Below are 17,764 nucleotides of genomic sequence, written 5' to 3' on the forward strand. Positions count from 1 at the left end.
GACAGACATTTCAGCTCTGCCAACCCATCAATTTTTCTGTGCATATGAACAAGAGATGAAAAATTCAATCGCATCAGCCTTTTAGTGAAAACTACAAATTAAACTTGACGGAATTATATTTTTTAGACTTGATGTGTTTCATTTGCTATTGCATGTTAGCACAGCTGGTAAATATGGCAGCCAATCCACCAACAAATATCATGTTGCACACCAACATCTGATTCAATGTTGAAGACAATAAGTCAATAAACTATTATATCACATGAGGGAAACTGAGAACATGAAAAAGCTGTACAGATACAGTACTTGTTAATTAATGGATGACAATATGTGTTCACAAAGGGTATGGTGTACTGCAATGATCAGTTCTTGGACCCATGCAGTTGGAATGCTTACACTTGGTCTGTAATGTACTAGAACACTGACACATGGACACAGCAGACAGAAGTTGTAGGGATAAAAACATCTAACAATATCTAAGCACGCTCAGGCTGGGAGGTATACAATATATACTAAGAATAGAGGGAATAAGGTCTGTGTGGTCATGTGAAGTAGGGAGGCCTTGTTGACAGGAGGAGAAATCATGTTCTGCAATGACAGGTTAGGGTGGCATAACATTAGAATGTGGCAAGAAAATCCGAATTAGAAGATTAATTGGACAGGTCATTTGCCAACATTTTCTTCCATTCCTTCACTCTCAAAAATGCAGGTTTCACTTTAAAATGCTTCATTTTAGTTACATAGCTTCCTTAAGCCTGCCTTTAACTCTACCTTACATATACCCAGTGCAGAATGTCACATACTCTTCTTTTACTTAATGAACTGATTCTTTTCTTTGACCCGTCTAATTGTGCCTCCAATTTACAGTGCAAATGTGGAAATCTGACCAATAATGTCAATACCCTTTATCGTTTTTAGACTATGCTATTCAATATACCCCTACCTCAGCCTCAGTCAAAGTTCCCTTTATCAGCTTCAGCTGGGCCGACCAGATAATGTGTGTGGAGCAGACAAACCTGGACTGCCTTGTTATTGTTCTTGATGACTTTAACAAAGGAAGCCTCAGCTAAGAACTCTGAAAAATGTGGAGAAGGTTGTGGACTTCAGAAAGAGCCCAGCCCCACCCTTCTATCATCCTGTGTGACTCATCAGTCACCACTGTGGACTCCTTCCGCTTCCTGGGCACCATCATCTCCCAGGACCTCAAGTGGGAGCTGAACATCACCTCAATCACCAAAAAGGCCCAGCAGAGGATGTACTTCCTGCGGCAGCTGAAGAAGTTCAGCCTGCCAAAGACAATGATGGTGCACTTCTACACCGCCATCATCGAGTCCATCCTCACCTCCTCCATCACCATCTGGTACGCTGCTGCCACTACCAGGGCGAAAGGCAGGCTGTAGCGTATCATTCGCTCTGCAGAGAAGGTGATTGGCTGCAATGTACCATCAGTTCAGGACCTGTTCGCCTCCAGGACTCTGAAGCGAGTAGGAAAGATTGCAGCTGACCCCTCCCATCCCGGACACAAACTGTTTCAGACTCTCCCCTCTGACAGGAGGCTGCGGTCCATCAGCACCAAAACTACAAAAACAGCCTCTTCCCGTCTGCAGCTAGCCTCATTAAGAAGGCCCGGTTCCCCCACTGAAACTCCACCCTTTCAAATAACGCAAATGTTTCTGTACATCAAAATTTTACTTCATTTCATATCATGCACAAACCTGGCACATTGCAAATATTTGTTGTTCATTGTTAATCATTATTTTGTTCTATATTATTATATTATGTCAATTTATATATTTATGTTGCAATACGTCAGCACAAACAAACCGGAGTAATGCACATGTAAATATCTGCCACATTGTTCCTTCTCTGCAAATATATTTATTATATAGTATTATTTTTCTCTATTCTTTTATTATTCTTATATAACTTGCATTTGTTTAATCCATATTTATATATTTCTACATTTATTCATGTAAACAGTATGTTTGTTTACATGTAGCATCTTATCAGAAAGCAAATTCCTCGTATGTGTAAAACACTACTTGGCAATAAAGCTCCTTCTGATTCTGATTGAGAATGGTCAAGGAAATATGGGTATATCTCACTGGCCTACTTCTTTGCCTCTGTTTCAGTCTCCGCACTTGTGCTTGGTATTTTATGACACAATTCCAAAAACTGTTCAACATGGCACCAGGACTCAGGAATCCATCGATCCCCAGCCCTAAAAAACCCTCTGAGGAATGTTGCTTTAGAAATCAAGGAAAAAATTTTCAAAAAGAGTTCCATCCTCAGAGATAATTCGTGACTCAAGACCCACTGGAGGTATCATCACACAGCATGAAAATCTCTTGACGAGTTTTGAAGAAAAACTTAAAAAAAAATTTAATCTGACTGTTAGGGATACAATTGACTGAGTGACATTATTGTAATGAGCAGCTGTATTCTTGCTTTTCTTACGCCCTCCAGCGTTTCCTATTCTCTCCTCCACTTTCGCGGCCGCAATGACATTTTTTTTATCTAAAGATGAATATGTTCAGCACCTCCCTCCATCTCTCTCTCTCTCTGTCACCATCTGTACCTCTCCTTCCAAGTTGCACATTATATCTCTCTGTCCATCACTCTGATTTTCACAGCCAATTACTGGCTGGCTTCAGGTGCTTAACCCCAGGCCTTTCCATCAATTGGCTCATTATATTGCTGTTTTAAATCTTTCTCTCGTCCCCTCTAGCTCTCAGTTTCTCTCTATTCTCTGTCACTTTCTGTCTTTTTTCTTTTCTCTCCACGTACTTTCTTATCAGTCTTATGTGTATCTTCTTTAATATTTCTCTTTATGTTTACATACATTTTTCTCCTTCTGTCCTTTATTGTTTTTTGCTGGTTTTGATTTGTGTGTACTTTACTTTTCTCTCTGTCTCTTTTTTGCTTTGTCTCCATCTCTCTTCTGCAAATAAGGCTGTCTCATCCTCAACACCCCTCCTTCTCTTTCCACTCCTCAGTATCCCTTTCGCCCTCCCTTTTCTGGCCCCCTCATTCTGCAAATTTCTACAACTCAATTGTCCCTTCTCTGCCTGTAGGCAGTGATGGTATTAATAAAGCAGGATTTGAAATAGATTTCCTTTCTGCTCAGTTTTGAATTACATTACTGTGTGGTTTTGGCTCAGAGCATTTTTCCTCTAGCTTTTCTACAATATCACAGAATAAATTCACTCTGTATTCTTTCTGGAGTAGGAGTAGGCCTACATTGCTCAGCATGGAAGATGTCACAGTACTGGAGTCATTCTACACGTAGGTATGATGTGATGCTTTATTGACCCCACCAGAGATCAATAAAACGCCATGAAAAGTTAGAGGTCAGATTTACTCTAGAACAGTAACTTTAAAGCTGGTGGGGATTCAGTGTCTTGTTCAGTGGCATGTGGGCTGGGAGGGTGCTTGAAGGGACAGCTAAATACAGTTCTTGAAAGACAATTATTTGACAGGAAATAATATGCACTGTACAGAAATGTTCAAGAATCTGGAAACCAAGAGGTAGAATACTAATCTTTAATGGCCAAATGGACACAGAGACCCACAAACAGAGCTACTTTAGCTACTTTATTTGAAGTACATGTGATGTCCAATGAAGTACAGGGTGATACAGCAGGTCAGAGAAGCACATAGAAGACTATAAGTTAACTTAATATATACTTATATACATACAATCTCTTTGTAAAAGTTACAAGTTCCTTTGAAAGATGAAAATATTGGAAGAAAATGGGTTTAGTTGTGCTCCAAAGTTAAAGGAATTCTGCCATAAGTCAGATATTGTGAGTTATGGTTTAACTCTCAGTAGTTGGTTCCTTGCAGGGAGACATAATTAAAATCCACTAAAAGGCATCTGGTACTAGTCGATTTAATCCAATTTATCCAAGTCACAGAGCTACAGGGTGTCGCCTTGTCTACCGCTGCTTGTGTGTGTGTGTGTGTCTGTGTGTGTGTGTGTGTGTGTGTGTGTGTGTGTGTGTGTGTGTGTGTGTGTTTGAGCGGGATGACTTCGGTGTGCATTTGTATGTTTATAGGTTATTTTGTTTGTTTGTGTTATACTGTGCATTTAATTGTTACATCTGTTTATGCATGAGTCGATTAAGGTGACAAGGTGTAATGCCTTCTCTGAAAAGAACAAAGTAGTGTAGAACTTTTGGTTGTGTGTGTGTGTTGTGTGTGTGTGTGTGTGTGTGTGTGTGTGTGTGAGTGAGTGGAGGCAGTGAGCTAATTTAATGACATTCTTAAAACTGTCATGATTAAGAGGCTGATAATTTGATGAAGGTGCTATTGAGGTACTTCAGTTATATTACATACTTCACTTTCATTTTTATTAATGAGGTGAATCTAAAAATGTCCTTAAGTGTTTTGATGAGGATGGAATACATGTGTGTTATGTATTTCCATATGTGTTATTTATATGAAAGGAATTATGGATACTTCAGTTTGTGCAGTCCAGTAAAACTCTTCACTCAAACACAAATGTGCACTTACACACAAACACACATCAACACTTCTGTTGAATCCAAAGAGGGCAAAAGCATCCATGAGGGTTTTCGTCTGATCTTGCTTGTTTGCCTCGGAGGGTCATCGTCACGGGAGTGCTTGCCTCTGTGAGTGTGAGTGTGTTTAGGTAGAGGTTAGGCTGTTATTTCTTCGGTGTGAGGATGCAGATTAAAAGTGCAACCTCTGCACCATATCAACGGTCACACAGCCAAAGCCTCAGGCATGTGTGTATGTCTGTGTGCTTGTGTATGTGTTGTAGTGGTGGTAGCTGTTAGGATCTCTAGTATTATTATAAAGTAATTGTATTTCTTGCCTTTGGCCAGTGTAACTTTGGTAATATGTAATTTCCCTACGCACTGAGCAGAAAGTTGTCCCTGCCGTGTTTCTCTCAGAGGGAAGCTCTCTGTGTGCTCTCTTTGACACTGACTCTTCTTTTATTCTTGGGGTTTTTTAAGGTTTTTCCTTTTAGGTCTATGTGAATACAGAAAAGAGAAAAATAGCACAACTGCAAGGTCATGTGAGCAAGGCCAGTATTGAAGCACACCTGCTATATTTGATGTGGAGTGCAATTATACCGTTTGGAGTACATAAGCTTGTTACTGTACTCGATTCATCAACAGTACATCACCCTGTTATACAAATACATTTTGACCATGTGTTCCTTCAAAAGTAAAATTATGTTCCATAAGTGGCCAAAATCTACCCCGTAAAGCAGGGGTGTTCAATTAGAATTCAAAGAGGTCCAGTTAGATAAAATTTCAACAACGGACTGTCAAATCAAATAATATTTTAACAATATTTACTGTCAGTTTTCACATCAAACTGGAGGGATAATAAATAATGACTACTTTAATAATAAATTCTAAATTTAAGTAAACCAAAATAAAGTATTTAATTTCAGAAAAAAATGAAATAAAAAGTGTAGCTTCAATTGATGAAGTGTAATCTCAACCAATTTAATATATATATATATATATAATAATAATAATAATATATTTAATAATAATAATAATATATTTAAACACTCAACACATTTTAACAAATGAACAGCTGTAATGCCTCCTCTTCTCTTTCATTCCCTCTTATATAGCTACCACTTTCCTACTTTCTCTTGTTCAGTGACAAACGTGAGCTCTGGCTGGATTGGAGATATGAGATATTCTGGTTTTGAACTGCCCGTGGGAAGCATGTAAGAATCTGTACATTCTTCATTAAAAGCCATGTGAAATCTCTTTTCGTCTCCTCAATTTGTGTGTGTTTCCAAAACGTCTCTGGTGAATCTTGCGGACTCGACTTGCAATGCTTATCGGAAAGCACAGATTTGATTGGCTGAGCAGCGTCACATGAGACGACTGGCGTACATGCTGCGCGGGTTAAAATAGAAATGCTCTGTCACGAGGTAGCAAGTCTCAATAATAAATCGGCTGTAGGTCAGTGGTCCGGAGAGGACGGCGGCTGGGACCAGATCAGGACCGAGGTCCGCCTATTACTTACCTCTGCCGTAAAGTCTGTGTTGTATATTTTCTTGAAATGGTCCTTCTTACCCTGCCCTTGGATACATTATAACCTTATGTCTATAACAGACATATGGATAACATGTAGGTAGACTTGTTAGGAGTAACTACAAGAAGAAGAAAGTCCATTATCCTGGGAATTACATTCATATTAGACAATTGTACACCTACCAATATCATTACCACAGCAGGAAATACTGTAGGAAGGATTTTGTCCCATATGTAGCAATGCCAAAAGTAAGGGTGGAGGTTAGGATGGCCCATTGGCCTGAAGGGACTTAAGTCATGGTATCTGCTATATAAGAGTACCAATCTTAATACTAGAGATGTCTTCACAAATTTAAAATCTGTATACCTCACTACATGGAACTCGCTGGAATGATTTTTTTGAATGGATGAAGCCATGGATTGCTGTGACACCAGAATCTTGCTATGCATGACTGAATGTAACTGATAGCAGAAAAACTTAATTTTATGATGACATTAACAAAGAAACTAGATCCGTCATATCGTGATACCTGATCCACTTAACACGATCACCTTAATCATAGTTAATTTGCCATAACAATGATCATGCCATGGTACATTTAAGGAAATTTCACTGCTAATGTGTAGTTCTCCTATGCTACAGTAGGCCTATGCGAGAGATGTGGAATATAAATCATAGGGTGGTGAATCACTTTCTCTCCAGGAAGTTGCATCACCCTTCGTACCTTTTGTAACACCTGTGCCATTCACAGTGGTGCATGATTAAAATGGCTTACCAAATGGAGAGAAGATTGCAGACCAGTGTCTCCAAAGGAAATAATATCAGCTTTTTTTTTTATTGCTCCTGAGGTCCACCATATAGAGGTTTTCTAATCATCATCATGCGTTTTGATTTATTAAGTACATACATTTTGTAGACAACAAAAATCACTGGAGAGTAAAAAATGTTAAGACATAGTATTAGTATACAGCCAATGGAATCTTCACAAACCAAAAGTTAAATTTAGCGTCTCTTGGAAGAACTTTGATTTAAGATGAAAAGTCATGCAGACGTTGGGGCAGTAAATGAGAGGTAGGTGAGTGATTGAGCTGCTGATATGGGGAAGAGCACAAGAGGCCAAAGAGGGATGGAGGAGAGCTGATGAAAGAAAAGAGAAAACAGACAGAAAAGACATTAAAAAAATGTGGGACCGAAAGACAGAAAATCAGAAGATGGGGAAAGAATAAGACAAAAACAAAGGAAAAGGACAGCAGCAAAAAGGAGGATGGGGAGTGTAGGGAGGCAGTAAGATTGATTTCCACTCCTCCTTTTCCTCCCCTTCTCTCTTCTCCCTGGAACGGCTCCCTAAAGTCTTTGGATTAATGGCTTCATTTCTGCTGCTCATTCATCAGATTCAGGAAGGCATCCCAAAACACAATGCTTCACTAGGCTCTTGCCTGAACTAGATATCTACCTGCCAAAACATCCAATAGGCCCCTAAGTACTTTCAAAGGCAGGCAAAACAACTTTATATGTACCTCGGGTCAGATCAGCAGGGAATTGGTACTATCCACTTGCACATATGCTTGTTAGCCGGCATTGTGTAGATGATCACAGTCATTTCAGCCTAGAGTTGTAGAAAAGTCAAGGAAAAAGCATTCCCACTGCTAAAAGACCCAGTGCTAAAAGGATTTGGATGCAACCATGGTTATTAACATTTTATAGATGTTAGAATTATAGAGTTATCATAGGCAATGTAAACCTTTTTCAAAACGGAGTGCTTGCAAACCATGAGAAAATATTCTCTGGATTTAACAAAAAGCAAATTGGATCACTTAATACAACATGTTTATACAGCAAAAATTAGTTAACTTAGATTTCTACTTCACAAACCTGCAAAACAGGAAAAGTACATGAGACAGGGCAACTTCACAGTTGTTTGTTTAGCCTGCCACAGCAGAATGAGGACACCAACCAACTTATCCACATAAATCCTGCTGTAAAGACTGTTCTAAAGCGAAGTAAAGCACCATACTTCCCCCTGGAGACTTTAAGATAGAATGAACATAGCGTACATTGTGGACTCATGTTAATTATTCATGAAATGAAGGTTAGAATCTACATAGTGCGCATACAGTGGAAACATGTTGACTGCACATTGGGGGGGGGGGCAGAGACGACGTGAAAATGAATGCCATTTCCATTTTCCATACTGCAATAGTCTTGAAGTCAATTTGTTGTTCATGCTGTTTGGTAGTGGTAAGCTAACAAGCCATCGGCCAGCTGTAGGCTTTGTTGTTATTTTAATGAGCATATCAAGGGCTACTTGTATCCCCTGGACCACCGCAGGGAGAGATAGACCATGTCTGGCTGCAACATGAATCACTGTTTGGCCTTGTCCTATTGTGTGCCAGCTGTGCCATCTAAACTGCCCTTTCACAGTGTGTGATAGCTAACATGCCAACCCTTGACCCATCCTGACTAATGAGGTTAGAACACTCACCCAGTGCTGGGCATCTGTCCCTTCGGAGGTATGCTTGTTTTTTCTCCTTGCAACTGACGTCTCTTTTCTTTGCATTTATCCATTGGTGCATTTATTTACTGATCAGTCCAGCCAGTCACCCATCCATCTTATTTGTGTACATATTTGGACGTTAACCCACTTCTTCTGAGCTATTCTAACTGTCACTATTTGTTTTTACTTCACAATGCACGTCAGTCTCTTCAATTTCATGCCACAGCCAGTCTTTGATGTGTCAGTGGGTTTAGAGAGCTCTAGAATGGATGCAAACAAAAAGTCATAATTGATTGTGGAACACAGCATATAGAATGACTGTGGAGAGAGGGGAGAGGAGGAAGCGACTGGAGAATCGGATGGATGATGTAGCAAATTTAGCATTTGTCATGACAAAGGGAAGCCTGGGAGACACCATAATCGACCTAGCAATATAAACAAAGTTAAAATTCTAATAACCTCTCTTCCTCCCAATTGCTTTGGATCACTGCATCCTACTCCATTCTTCTCCAACTTCTTTCTTTTTCTTTTTCTTTTTCTCTTTCTCTTTCTCTCTCTCTTTCTCTTTCTCTTTCTCGTCTTTCTCCATCTGCTTTTTTTTAGAAAAGATTGTTTTTAAAGTGTTTTTGATTTGACCTTAAGTTTTAAGAGAAGAAACACAAGTGGCATACCAAACCCTGGGGTTCAGTGCTGTGCAGCAGTTTTAATGCATTAGAATTGCTTGGAGGCAGGCGATAATCTCAAAACACATTGTATGAACATACAGTAATACCAATGCATTTAATACAACATAACACTTATTGAAGCTTTAAACTTGATTTTAAAAGTGATATTATTTATGACTGGTGGACTCCCAGCTACCTTTGTCTCTGGTTCATTTCATTTCATTGAATTTACCTCCCCCTCCCCCGCCAGTGTTTTCCAAAACAGAGATTGGCAATCTGTTTAGAGGGGCTCCAACTGAGCGCTAGCCAGATTATCTGAAAGATTAGCTTCCATCATACTCAACTAAAAGACTACTGGATTAAGTGGGTGGTAGTGATGGTTGGTGACGGGGATTTGGTTGGCTGCTATTTGTTGTTTTTGGCCTGTTCCTTTACAAACCTCTGACCATAAATCGAATTTAGCTAACATGGTTTGAGTCTTTGGAGAAACGAGAGTCATTGCAGTGAGGGAGGCTTTGATTTATTGCCATTCTTGGGGAAAACTGGTTATTTTATTCTCTCTCTCCGGCTGAGTGATGAGTGATTTTGTCTCTGTAATTGAAGAATTACACTGTGTGCGTTCATTATAGGTACATCACTTGATCTGCTTAAGCATGCATAATTACAGGTTAGTTCATATTTACTCTGTAGAGGAGTTTCACTCTGAAAACAAGGTCTTTCTCAGTTTTTGTCTCCCACTGTAGTGTCCTTTTCTAAAATGTTTGTGCTTCTGAGCTGGCTGTCACTAACAGCATCTACTGTACAAAATGTTTATTCATTTTTGTCAGCATTGTTCATAAATTCCATTGTCTGTCAATTTTGTAACCACTAGTCTTGTTTATGAGTGGGGGCTGGAGCTATCCCAGCATGCACTGGGTTGAAGACAAGTTATGCTCTGGACAGGTTTATATTATATGCATGATGACATGCAACATTTTTTTCTTTTAAATAAAAGTGCAATCAAGAGAAGGCCGTCAGGCCATCTGCATCAGTCTAAGTCAGATGCAGTAAAGTCCTATTTTCTGGGGACAGTATGTGGGCTGTGTGAAAGCATATTGCCTGCTGTGCTGACCTGAGGATTGGGTTATGCATTGGTTATATCACTCCCCCCTGCGGCTTTCCTGACTGCCAAATGTCAGTCTGCCACAGTCTTATCCAGAAATGGTAGATTACTTTATAGGCTTTGGTATTTTAAGTAGAAACACAGACTCTTTAAATCATAAAGCACCCCAGGGAACCTAAAGTCTGCACCCAAACTCACAAATGCATACATCTCTCAATACAGTACTCTCATACATACAAGAACACAAAAGGACAACATCTCTCAGACTTGCAGGGAAGCTTACCGCAGTTCTCATCCATGAGCTTATAGCTTTTCTCCTTCTGCAGGCACACACACAAACATATATACACACACACTGAAACATTTGTTTCCTGGCTCAGATGGCCTCTAAGATGGCTTATCCATAGTGCCGTTGTTTAATCTAGTCTCATTAGGCTGATCTTAAAATTATAGTAAGAAGCTTGTTTGGACAATCTTATAATGCACTCAACTGCCTTCATACACAATCTTTTGGGGTTAAATATAGGGTTAATTTTCCTTTGTATCCCGTATAAGGCTGATTCAAATGTTTTGGAGGCTTGAGAAAAGTTGAACAAATAGTTTTTATGTTGGACAGATTTAATTCTCAACAATTAAACTTCAACATCTACTGATTTTTTTGAGAAGCAAAACATTTGTCATGGTTTAGATCTGATGTCCAATTTACTGTACAATTGAGATATTTTGTAAATCATCCCCGCCACAAAGCATCTTTAAACAATAACTAGAACAACAGAGGCATTATGTTATTGAACTCCAGAGTTTGACTGTAAATTTTTCCTAAGTTTAAAAACTTTACATTTTAGAACTTCAAGAATAAAATCCTGCCTGAGCTAGCTAAGTTGTTCTTCCAACAATTATCAGACATAATAAATAAGTTTTTACTTCAATGGCAAAACCCATTTCTTTCCAGATTTTGGAGATCACACATATTGTGAGTAAAGTTTTAATTTTTATTGGAGAAGTGCAGCTAATATAGCTTATCTAATTATTCAGTGACCTGTTTTGGTTGCTACTGCAACTGATGGAAACTAATTAGGCAGACAGAAAGATTGCTTTGAACAAGCTTGTTAGTGTGCAGTCAGTCGTGGTACACAAACCTGGGGATGAGAGCCCACTGGCAGAAACAATACTGTGTGTGTGTGATGTGATTGTTTTGGCCATGTGTGGGAGACCGTGGGTGTGTTTGTGTGTGTCTCTTGTTTTGTGTGTGAGTGACATATTGGGAAGACAGTAATAACCACTCCAGATGTCTGCAGATCAATACTGGGATTTTTCTTGTAATCTCTGGCTTGCGAATCAGGCTTTCCTGTAATGATGCACCATAGCCTAGTGGTCATACATGCTTTCCAGTAATTAATAGATCGCAGGTTGGAACCTGTGAACTATGTTTATAGCCTTCATGTCATGCCTTCATCAAAATGGCCTTCTGCTGAATGTCAAAATTATTCTGTAAAATATGACATAGGGAGTTATTGGATTATTAGGGAAAGGTTAGAGTTAAGATGTCTGTATGTCACTTAGTAAAGAGCATGTGGTGACTGATGAACTCAGTATTTATGTTGTTCCAAAATATATAAGAGGGTAGAAAAATCAAAAGTTTAAACCTTAAAGATCTTTAACTGATCATAATTTGGTCTCTTGCCAAAGAGTACCTCCACAGACTCAGTGGAATCAGTTGCTCATAGTTTCTCCTTGTATCAACCTTCTGTCTCTCCTGCTTAGCTGAAGAGTTAACTTTTGTTTCTGTCCATTTTTCCTTCAGATCCAGTCCATGGTCCCCAAAATGTCAATGTGGTTGATGTCAGAGCCCGCCAGCTGACTATACAATGGGAGACGTTTGGGTATGCTGTGACACGCTGCCACAGCTACAATCTGACGGTACGCATAGCTGGCAAAAATCTGTGCTGTGATGACAAAGTCAACTTAAATGTATTCTCCACCATGAAATCATTATGTGACTGAAGTAAATATTAGTGGCATGTTTTGCCTTTTTATGTAAAAGTGAGGTGAGCTAGGGTAGGCAATTTATTTCAGACACATTTTTTGTTATATTTGTTGAAATTCTCTTTATCATCCTGACATCAATCAATAAATTAAATGCAAGTTCCACATAGAGATGTAAAAACATGGAACATGGGGGCAGTAGGTAGATGGGTAGAAACACCTGCAGAAAGCAACATAAGGAGAGAGGAGAGGGACAAGACAGCACAAAAGTACCACCCTGCAGTCTAGGCCTATAGCAGCAACAACAGGACAGGAGCTAGATAATAAGCACGTCTGCAATAAGCACATCTAATGTTTTCATTCGGGCCAAATTAAATGATTGGCTGGCCTGCCTACCTGCCTACCCGCACACACTCTGCATGTGACAATGTGTTTTGTGTGAGTGGCTTTGGAAGGAGGTCTGAAGGGAGAGGGTGGGATTTTTTTCCAGTTGCTTTCAAAATCTAGCTGTCTCTTGCTAGTTTCTCCAACATTACCTACCCCAGCTTTGAGTTTTGACAGCAGTGATCATCTTGTTATTACCAAATGGTTATGTGTTGTAACTAAAGGTGATTGACACACCTCCAACCTCTGAACTCCAATTTCATATTATAATTTGCTTTATCTATAGGTGTTTTGCTAAACCTTTTAGATGCACATTTAGCAACACCAGGACTTCAGGTTAATGTGTGATTTGACATTCATAGTTTGGACCTGCACAGTATTCTCTACTTGACAATTCTGTCAAAGCATTTCAGGGTTAAGTGCATTACATAAGAGCAGCTCTGCATTAGTAATAATTGTTTTTAACCAAATTACAGTGGAATAAATGTCATGTCTCTCCTCTGTTTTCCAGGTGCAGTACCAGTATGTATTTAACCAGCAGGAGTTTGCAGCAGAGGAGCTGATCCAGACATCGTCACATTACACCCTGAGGGGGCTGAGGCCCTTTGTCACTGTCAGACTGCGGTTGGTCCTGGCTAACCCAGAGGGCAGCAAGGAGAGCGAGGAGATAGTCAAACAGACAGAGGAAGATGGTGAGTGACAACAGATTTGTAAAAACCTATTCACGACACACTATATAATATTATATCAATCCAACCAATAACCAGCCAGATAATGACAACTTTAGATATTCCTGCGACTCAGTGTATGGTCAGCTTCTCCTGATAGAAACCCTCTGGCTTCTAGAGAAAAAATTGTTTAGCACTGCACATAAAGACAACATTAAAACAACTACAAAAACGGTCTCAAGTTGTTTTAGCCATTTAACTTAAAATGTAAGGTTTTAATATTTTGGGAAAACATATTTCTTAAACTTGAAACTTTCCGATCCACAGAGATATCACACAACTCTGCTGCTCTAGAGATTTTCTAACCCTTGTTTTTGTATTGTTTGGGTCTTTTTTTTACACTTTGGTGTTCAGAAAACTGAATAATGCCACTTTAATGAAGCTATAGTACGGCACCTACGTATGCCACAGTAACTAACTAAAACACTGCCTCAGGGGAACGGGGCAGCATTTAGAGACACATTAGATCTATAATTTACTCTGTATCATCACAGGATCACAGGTTCAGTCCTTGCAACATGCAAAATTGCACCAATCAACTGTGCCCTTGAGCAGGAAAAGCTAACCAGGGCGTACTGACATACTTTATTAATGCCTCAAATATAAATGTACCCTAGGAGTTAAATTTTTTTTCAAAACAACAACAGATTAAACTCCCGTTTCCTTACCAGGGGGCTCCATGTTCTTCTAATTCAGAACAGAGTGTTTGCCCCAGCCAGAAATACTAATAATTCATTGATGCTTCACATTTCTCTCAACAATATGCCTGCGATAAACTGGAATAGCTCGAATCCATTAGAGCAATGGCTGATAAGCAGGATAAAAACATTTTTCTAATGATCCCAAATCTCTCATCTTTTCCCTGCCCTCCTCAGGGCTCGCTGTTCTTCTCCTAATCTCATAACTAATATCCTCTGAATTTAGCTTCTGGGGAACATCACATCTCAGTCTGAAATTCCTACCTTTACTAGCTGAACACACACACACACATACTACAAGTTATCTGAACCCTTTAAAACGAGTTAACATCACTGGGGATTAGCAATGGCTTTGGGGGGGTAGGAAAAAAACTTAATTGTTTTGTTCTTAATTGTTTTTATTTAACCATCGTTAATCTCCTGGTTGTAATTCAGTAATTAGGGAACAGAACAGCAATTGTTCACACGGAGGCTAATTGCTGTTTGTACGGTAATGGCTTTATAGAGCTGAGGCTCCAGCAAATGAAGCAGCTTCTCACACCCACAAATGCATACACACACACACACGGTTTTTCCTCATACATTTCAATGCTGCTAATAACGTATAACCTATGTTAAGGTGCAAAATGAGGGATTTGCAATTAATATATAAAATTGCTTTCTGTCACACACACAGGACTCATATTCTAGTGTTTAACAGTAATCTCAGGATGAGAGGAGCTTTTAATCATGTCCTTCTTAATTGCATTACCGACTGGAAGCTGCACTCTTAAGATTTATACAAATCACACTCACAAACACGCTCCCACTGTCTACCCAGTCACGTTAAGTCACAAACGCTTTGGCTGTATCACTGTGAGGCATCCAGCATTGTTAATTTGGCACATCCATTATTGTAGAAAATGTGCTTCTGTCTTAGTTCCATTCTACTTAGAAGTTAAAGATTTCCATGTTTACTCTAGAAACTGATTTCTTTTGTTCTGCTGTACACCACTACAATGCTAATTGCCTCCCAGAGAGTATAAAAAAGTTAAATGTCTCAAGAAATATAAAAGTCAAAAAGTTAAAATGGCTAAATTAGATCAAAGTTTTACTCTCAAGGATGTAAAGCTTTTCATGGGTGGAAGAGTTTACTGAGAAATGTTCTTAGGGAGTGTATGATCAGTGTGAACCAACACAGCCACACATAGACACACAAATGGAAGATTACACACATTTTCAAATGCTTAAAATACGAGGACAATAATGGTTGTCTAGATCTGTGAAGTTAGTGTTTTCAGATTTGTCTGAGTATTGAGAAGACGCGTTACCTAAGACATTTGGGGTCTGCTGTGTGTGCCTGTGTGTATTTGTGCATCTTTGTTTGTTTTTCTTCCCAGTTCTCCATTTCCCTCCAGTTGTCCATCCGTTCATAATGACAAAAGACAATTTGAAGCCACAAACAAACAGACACGCAAACACAGAGACCTGCCTCAGAGACAACTGTCATGTCCGCTCAATGTACACATCAGCCTATTAACCTAACCATGAGACACCTATTTGCCAGGTAGCTGTCAGGTCAGCTCAATACAGCTGTTTTACTGCCAGGACTCTTATTTATCAAATATGTGCTAGAGGAAGTTGCTGTAGCTGTCTCACCTCTTCAGTACACACGCGCTTGCCAACCTTTTTACCTTAAATATTATGTTATATATTTATTTTGCTATTTTTGCTTGTTGTATGTGCAACGTAATGCCACCTGCATTACTTTTTTACTTTTTTTGATTAAATGTATCAACAAACGATCACCGAAATGCTCTTGAGCAAAGTGTAACTCCTCTACATCCTAGCTGCTGCTCACTGGCCTGCCAGTTAAGTTTATATTTACACTGTGCATCTCCCGTCAAGTGAATGGGAATCAGCTGGGAATGCTGTCTATACTGGCTCACTGCAATGGGTTACTTGTAGAGCGAGAGCTAATAGAGCAAATTTATTAAATGCATTTCCTTCCTCATACATATATAGAGCCTATTAAAAATATTTGAAATCCTGCATTATAGGTGGAGTAAGCGATTCTAGAATTATAGATGGAGTAAGCGATTCTAGAAAAAACCCTAACCATCTGTGTCTAAACCGTGATTGTATGCATTGCGACGCCAAGGTCGATGTGCTAGCAGGCAGGGTTAACTTCCGTGTTGCAATATGGAACAGAAAACGCTCATACTGTATATGTAATTTTGGAGAAAACTATCATGTCGTTATGGTACGGTGGCCCGTAGTTTTCAGGCCTAATACAAAAGCCACAACACAAACACAAATCCCACAACACAAACACAAAAGCCATAACACGATTACAAAAGCCACAACACAATTACAAAAGCCACAACACGAACACAAAAGCCACAACACAAATTCAAAAACCACAATGGAAATACAAACGCCACAACGGATATACAAACGCCACATCACGAATACAAAAGCCACAACGGAAGTGAACCACAATGGAAGTTGACAACGAAAGAGACGTCATATTTACATTTATCCTTAGCCAGCAGTTTCAAATAAGACTCAATGTCGCCCGCTCTGGCCCCAGGGATGCACTTAACTATGGCCGCTGGCTTCGCTAACTTCACGTTTCTCAAAATGGAGCTGCCAATGATCAGAGTTGGTTTCTCAGCGGGTGTGTCGCTGAGTGGGGAAAATCTGTTAGAGATGTGAACAGGTTGGTGATGACCCGTGGGCTTTGAATGCTTACGACTATTCCTCCTTCGGACAGTCACCCAGTCACCCCTTCCTGGCTGCACAGGAGATGCCGGGGGACGGCTACCACAGGCTAACTCAGGCCGGCCCGCACCGACTACCGGGGACTGGCTAGCTACAGTAGCTAAAGACTGATCTACCAAGGTGCGGAGCCGGACTTCTAAATCACTGAGCCTCGCCTCCATGTCTATAAATAAACTACACTTATTACACGTACCATTACCATTAAGGAGAAGCCATCGCTAGCTGCTAAGCTAAAGTTGCTAACGGCTAAGCTAAAGTACTGTAGCGTCAGCTACCAAAACTTTAGAACAACTATGAGATTGAACAGCAGTCACTAAAAGATGGAAAGAATTGTGAGTGCTTAGGCAAAATTACTGTAAGAATAAGTTTTTAGCGGACAGTTGGCTGCTGTAATCTAACAAATGTAACTGGTATTTAGCGAGAGCAGCACAACACGGTACCAACACACAAGCACCGGAAATGGAAATGAGTCGACACGCTTACCGCAGTACGTCAGCAACCTCGTCCAGAGACGAAAAACCACAATGCCGTCAAAGCATAAAAAATGTTGGTGTTGTTTAATGTTGTGTAGTGGCTTTTGTGTTCGTGTTGTGGCTTTTGTAATTGTGTTGTGGCGTTTGTATTTGTGTTGTGGGATTTGTGTTCATGTTGTGGCTTCTGTATTAGGCCTGAAAACTACGGGCCACCGTATTATGCGAGTCATTAAAACATTCATAAAGGCTGACATCAACTATCGACCTATTCTTGTTTTTTCTATATGAGGACGTGTTGTCCATGCAGATGGTTACATGTTATCTCAACTGATTGTCAATTGGTGGAGGTAACGTGCTAAGAAATGTAGTAATGTGCCTGCAGAGGAAGGGGGGAAGACTGCAAGGTACACAATATTGACATAATTAAAGGTGGGGTGAGCA

The 17,764-nt window shown here is 39.7% G+C and overlaps 1 protein-coding gene and 1 long non-coding RNA gene across 2 annotated transcripts in view; one reads left to right on the forward strand and one right to left on the reverse strand.

Moving 5' to 3' along the window:
* The window catches only part of ptprt (protein tyrosine phosphatase receptor type T), a 334,210-nt gene that overhangs the window by 145,454 nt on the left and 170,992 nt on the right, over window positions 1–17,764 (forward strand). Inside the window, exons 9-10 of the mRNA XM_046028632.1 lie at window positions 12,096–12,211; window positions 13,173–13,353. Of these exons, the coding sequence (XP_045884588.1) occupies window positions 12,096–12,211; window positions 13,173–13,353 (297 nt within the window). The remainder of the gene's footprint in view (window positions 1–12,095; window positions 12,212–13,172; window positions 13,354–17,764) is intronic.
* Window positions 6,903–8,754, reverse strand: LOC123956470. Its single transcript, XR_006821543.1, has 2 exons — window positions 8,513–8,754; window positions 6,903–7,167 (listed from the first exon to the last, which is right to left on the reverse strand). It is a non-coding gene; the product is annotated as an uncharacterized LOC123956470 (long non-coding RNA).

This window comes from Micropterus dolomieu, linkage group LG18 (genome assembly GCF_021292245.1).
Source record: "Micropterus dolomieu isolate WLL.071019.BEF.003 ecotype Adirondacks linkage group LG18, ASM2129224v1, whole genome shotgun sequence".
NCBI classification, from domain to species: domain Eukaryota; kingdom Metazoa; phylum Chordata; class Actinopteri; order Centrarchiformes; family Centrarchidae; genus Micropterus; species Micropterus dolomieu.